This window comes from Cariama cristata, unplaced genomic scaffold (assembly GCF_000690535.1).
Source record: "Cariama cristata isolate BGI_N322 unplaced genomic scaffold, ASM69053v1 scaffold26931, whole genome shotgun sequence".
Taxonomy (NCBI): domain Eukaryota; kingdom Metazoa; phylum Chordata; class Aves; order Cariamiformes; family Cariamidae; genus Cariama; species Cariama cristata.
The window spans coordinates 45,919-51,952 of record NW_009598015.1 but is presented as its reverse complement, the minus strand read 5'-3'; the positions used below and the strand labels follow the sequence as shown (position 1 = coordinate 51,952).

General features: G+C 54.8%; 1 protein-coding gene across 1 annotated transcript; it reads right to left on the bottom strand.

The window, feature by feature from the left end:
* Positions 1-2,085: 2,085 nt before the first annotated feature.
* LOC104168522 (aquaporin-5-like) lies at positions 2,086-5,183 on the bottom strand. The gene is made up of 4 exons (XM_009709136.1): positions 4,739-5,183; positions 3,200-3,364; positions 2,847-2,930; positions 2,086-2,271 (listed from the first exon to the last, which is right to left on the bottom strand). Exons 1-4 carry the CDS (start codon positions 5,099-5,101, stop codon positions 2,086-2,088), a joined length of 798 nt encoding a protein of 265 aa, XP_009707438.1. The 5' UTR covers positions 5,102-5,183.
* Positions 5,184-6,034: the final 851 nt, after the last annotated feature.

The following is a 6,034-nucleotide window of genomic DNA, read 5'->3' as shown; positions in this document are numbered from 1 at the left end:
CCCCAATTCCCACTACAGGGTGGGATGTGTTGGGACTCCTGGACCCCTTCTCCGGTGCTAGGGTGGGTGGGGTTGAGAGAAGCAAAGCAAGGGGGATGCCCAGGATCCCCTGCTCAGGGGAGGGGGTGGGTCTGAATGTACCCTTTGGGTGCATCTTCAGGATTTAGAGGTGCAGTGGAAGGAGACTTGTGGGATACAGCTTTTGGGGGATGCTGACCTGCCCCAGCCCAGTGCTTCACTGTGGGTTGCTCTGAGAGAGGGTGGCTCTGGGCTGCGGAGGTGCTTTAATGTTTCCCTGGGGTTGGTGTCTGTAGAGCATCTCCCATGCCATGTGTGACCATGCTGCCCTTTCCCGAGGAGAAAGGCGCTTAATATACTTCCTCCTTACAAAAGGGGAAACTGAGGCACGGTTTCTCTTCCCATCCCTGAGGAGAGGTGAGGTGGGGAGGGTTAAAACAGGGTGCAGGGTTGCATTTTTAGCTTCATAGCTCTGCTGCTGACCTGTGTGACCCCAACTATGGGCTTTTCCACCTCTTTTTTTTCTCCTCCTGCTTGTCACCAACCTCTTCTGTTGAGAAACAGGAGGCCAAAGGAAACTGAGACAAGGGTCTGCTGCTACCCAAGTTCATGCAGTGCCACAGCCTGGATTGCAAATCTGCTTAGGCATGCTAAAATATAGGTGATGCTGCCTATCCTCCCTGGCACTGCCATGCAAAGGTGGCATAACCAGTCTGATTGGGATCGAGCTGCATCCCGGATCGAGGAGCTCCCAGGCGAGGGTCTCCCATCTCCTTGGTGCTCAGCAGAACCCTCATCTTTGTAGCAAGAAGAGGGGCTGTGATGGCAGAGCTTTGCACAAGGCTGGATTTGGGGAACCAGTGGGAGGGCTGGCTGGGACAGTGCCAGCGTGCAGTGTCCCCATGCCCGGGTTGGGAGCGAGATGCTTTGGCAAAGGCTTGTGGCAGAACTGGAAGAGCAGGGCTAGAGCCAGAAGGTCAGGGTGAAGGTGTGGGTTTGGCACCTGGCGAGGGGGCTGGGGAGCATTGTGGGTCAGTTTTTGAGGGCACCCATGGAGCTGTCTGGGAGAACTGGTACGGCAGAAAGCTGTGCCAGAGTCAAACCAGCAAAGTGCGTGAAGGATTGGTGCTGGTTCCTCCCAGCTCATGCCAGCCTTGGAGATGGGCTTCAGACTGCCCTGGACCCGGTACCCTGTTGTAAGGCACCTCCTGGTCTCGCCCTACTCCAAGACTAGTTCCCATTTATCCTTCTTGGGATTAATGACCATCCCCTCCCAAACCACCTGCTTGTGATGCCAACTGCAACAGGATTTGGGGGCCAAGCACTTACTCTTGCCCTAGCTCTTTGGGCTGGCTTTGCATCTGGCATAATCCATTTTTGCTCCTAAAATTTGATACCCAAGCAGATTTGTGCCTGTGATTATTTTTTTAAAATTTCCTTTATTCACAATAAATAATATACTATATTACAAAGGTCTCAACACAAAATCCAAAAATCACGTTCTTTCTGCAGCCGTGAATAAACAGGGCTCACCAGCACCAGCTAATGCATGAAAAAGAATCTATGAGCAGCATGGGACCCGTGGCGGGGAGAAAGCAGGGGATTTTGCTGCACCCACCTGCCCAAAGCAGTCATTCTTCTTTGCTGGTGTCGACAGGGTATTTCCATCCCCTGGGCCATCAGAGGCAGGGGTGAAATCCTGCGCGCACCAGAACGTGCGGTCTCAGGCCTCAAAATCGTGCAGAAGTCACACCTAGGAGGGCAAGGATGCAACCGAGGGTGTAAAATCACAGCTGAGAGGCTGCCCTGGCCTGAGACTCCTTGGCCGGGCTTAGCTGGCTGCGGTTAAGCTAGGAGAGGTTCTAGCGCTCATGTAGAGAGATTATGTACACAGACGCTGCAATACTCCTTTTTTTTAGTCACACATGGTCTTTGAGTCAGAAGATTTTTTTTTTTGCTTAAGAGTCTGTTGTAGCTGGATGTGTTCATTGCCTGGCTTTGGTGCACGCATGAGCCCATGTGTGGGTCTTCCTCCCCTCCTTTTGTTTGTTTTTTTCCCAACTGTTCCTATGGTGGGGTCAACTCCATGGACTTCTTCCTCTCCTCTTTTTGTTCTTCCCACTCCTCCTCCGACTCGTAGGTGCCCTTGATGATGGCGACCCTATCTGACATGTTCATGCAGTAAGGGACGAGGATGTAGAAGTAGAGCAGAGAGGCCAAGCAAGCCCCAAGGATGGGTCCAACCCAGAACACCTAGAAAGCAACAAGGGGGAGAGGGTGAGAGCAGGTCTTGGAGACTGGTGCACCAGGTCCAGCCATCACACCAGCATCCCTCACTGCTCCACATCTTTTAGCCCATGGAGAGGCGCAAATATCCATTTCGGTAGTCTTGTTGGGCCGAAACCCCCTCAACCTTTGTTGGCTGAAGACATCAAGCTCTTTATGAGTGCAGAGATGTGGTGTGCCAGAAAGGAGGCACCAAGCCTGCTCTGCAAGGCTGGGTCTAAGCTTGCAGGCAGTGCTGGGCGAGTAGAAAGCCTAAGCTGGGCTTCTCTGTGGGCTTTATTGCCCTCAGATGGTGCCTCAGCTCAGCGTGCACCATTGCATGGGGAGTTTGTCCCCTTGCTGACTTCATGCCATGGGGACAACCTGTTCCTCGTCCGTGTCCCTCGTTCTCCAGCCCCCTTTTATCCTTTCAGGCCTGGGGTGGGCTCTGAAACACCCAGCCCTGTAATCCCTGTGGCAATCGCTGCCCTCTCCCCTTGTTGCCCGCATCTGGTCCTGGTAGCCTCTTGGCCAGCCCGTCCCGGCGTGCTGCTGGTGCTCACCCAATGTGCCGGGCTGAACCTCCTCACGATGACCGCAGGCCCGAAGGACCGGGCTGGATTCATGGAGCAGCCGGTGAAGTAGATCTGTCGGTGCAGAAAGGAGACCAGGTTAAGATGCATCATATTGCTTAGCAGATATGAGCAACTTTTCAGAAGCAGGGACCGAAACGGCCCCGATGCTGTCTCTCTTGCAAAGAGGTGGAGATTCCCCCGTCCTTGTGGAGAGGGAGCCCTGACATGTCCCATGCTGGCTCTCCCAGTGCAGCTCCCTCTGGGACCAACCACACAAGAGTATTTTGGGGACCCCCGTCTTAGTGGGACCCTCTGCCCTGTCCTCCTCCCTGGCCACTCACCCCCACCAAGTGGCCTACAGCGACGGAGAGGCCGATGGACAGTGCTGGGGAGCCCACGTTGCCGTTCCTCCGGTTGTCCGTGGACGCAAAGATGCATGCGGCCAGCTGGAAGGTGAGGATGATCTCCACCACGAGGGCCTGGCCTGGGGTCGTGTTGTTGTTGAGCTGCGAACCATCGAAAGGGACAATAGTTAACCATCTTTGGGGCTCGGCATCACCAGGAGGGCTCTTGGGTGCTTTGCTGGTGGATTCGGGTTGGCAAAGCCAGGCACAAGAAGCCCCCCCCAGCTCCCCTGCGCAATGTGCTGAAAGTGAAGAAATTATCTTTCTGTTTAATACTCCAAAATCTGTCTCTCCCCTGAACCCCTCCCTTCCCGCAGCTCTCCACATCTGTCTGTGCCTGCTTGTCTCTGCAAGACTCAGCACTTTCCCACCAAATCCCACACCAGTGTTTTCCTTTTTTTTTCCCCCGGATTTCTTTCCCCCTTGATCCTTGCAAGCTGTCGTATCCTGACTCTTCTCCCCTCCACTTTGTGGAGCACCTCCTCGAGAGGCTGGGGAGCGGCCACTGCGGAGGGGCACGGGATGAAGGGTGAGGGTTGGGATGAAGGCTGGGTCGTGGTCATGGGGGTCAGACGGGTTGTTGTTGTCCCAGTGCCTCCCCACTAACTATTGGGGACTGTCAGATGGACACGACCCCACTGAGCATGGGAAGGGCAAAGGGACCCAAGCCATCGCAGCTTGCTTTTTAGCTTGGTTTGGGACATGGCGCATGTTGGGAATAAGATGAATTGCAGCACCTCATCCTAGGGATCCAGCCCTCTGCAATGTGTCTGGGCTGCTCCGAGGGGTGCGGACCTGGCCATGGCTGGAGGGGTAGCTCCACTGCTCCCATTTCAGGTGGTTTCCCAGCACTGCCCCAAGGGTTTGAGACACGCTTCTTGTCCCCGCTTATCTCAGAGGGTCCCACTGTCTCCCTTCCTCCTCCAAGAGCAGCCCCTCCCACTCGCAGCCTCTCCGCACCCTCCCGCACATCGCTCCTTCTTCAGCCCTTCTCTACCATCTCTCTCCATCCACCTCTGTTTCCCGCCTCTCCCAGCACACCGGTTACAGTGGGCTTCTGCTCCCCCTGCCCATACTGGTTTGACTGGGCTCTGCTCCCTGCTCTCCCCACTCGGTCCTGGCGCAGCTCCTATCCCAGCACTAATCTCCAGGTGGAGAGGCTGCAGTCAAGAACATCTCAATGGTGCGGGTGACTCACTCAGGCCCTTAGGATAAAGGATGCGCTTATTAAAGGACGGGAAAAAAACATGTCATTCATTACCCCACACAATAAAACTGTCACGTCAATACTCTGCTGGCTATGCCAGTGTTTGCTCCTATCCCATTCCCATCCCTCTGTGCATGCAGGACAATGTGCCGAGACCAACCATCCTTATGGATTTGGTTCTCTGGGTTGGCACTGGCACCAGGTCCTCGCTCAGAAGGAGAAGAAAGCCTGCATGGCAAGGTGAACTATCTCCAGGTAGGGAGACTTACCGCGTTGATGGCCAGGTTGCCACGGGTATTGGCCGGCGTCACACCGTAGAGGATGCCGGCCCCGGCGATGGCCCCGACCAGTTGGGCGATCACGTAGAAGAGTGTCCGGAGGAAAGAGATCTGGTTCCCGACAAAGAAGGCGATGGTCACCGCCGGGTTGATGTGGGCACCGCTGATGTGGCCAAAAGCCTGCACCAACGTACCGATGGCCAGGCCAAACGCCAGCGCGATCTGAAGGATGCTGGGGAGGGCGGACGGCCACTTCAGGGCTGAGCCGAGGCCGATGAAGACGAAGATGAGCGTGGAGATAAACTCAACAAAGACGGATCGAGCAAAGGCCAGGGTTAATATTTCCTTCTTCATGGTGGGAGCAGGTGGAGGGCAGCTAGGAAGGAAGAAAGTTTCGGTTTCCTCTGTCTGCAGGCTCTTCTGTCTGCACCCAGTTGTAGGGCCATACCTATCTATATATGCAAGAGCAGCAGGGAGCTGCGTTACAAGGCGGTGGGTGGAGCCAGGGAATTAGCCAGTCCTCCCAAATTATCATGTGAAACTGGAAAAGTTTCCATCTGAAAATAACTTCGGAGCCTCTTGGTGAACCAGTGACTCAGATATTGGTGGCATTTCTTTCTCCTTCCCTCTGCAAACAAAGAGCCCCTATAGGGTGTCTCTCTGGTCGTTAGATAACGCGGTTGCATAACAATGTCGTGCTCCCTCCTCTGCTTTTTCTCTTTTACTACCTCTCGCCAGGTTCTGGGTGTTTCATTAGCAGAGGTGTAGTTAATATTCCCTTCCTCCGTGTGGTTGCAGACTGGAGAGGACTGTATTTTTGTTGGAGAAGCCTTGTTGCCGGTGTGGGGCTGGAGGAGCTCTCCTGGGGCAGGGCTCCCGGTGCATTCAATTTACATGGGATGTTGAAGCGTAAAGCAAATTTAAGCACCTGGACCTGCTCCCAGGCTGTCAAGACAGCTCAATGCCAGGAAACAAGTGGCTTGCAATTGTCCAGAGAGCACGGCAGGGTTTTAGGGGATGCTTTGCCTAGCCAGGGAGACGTAGACAAGCCGGGGCTTCTTCGGAGTGCCTGGATGGAGGAGGAATGGGATGGGGTAGCTCGGGTAAAGAGGGCTGACAGCTGCAGAGCCTGACTGTGGACCTCTCTGCTGCCTTTCTGCTTTGCTGGTCCTTACGGGGTGTGGATTTCGCAAGGGTGTGGGTTGGCAGTCGGGGGGTGCTCGTCGATTGTAGCCAGGGAGGGTGTATCCTACCCTTGTCATCCCAGGCCCTTTTCTTTTCTTTTTG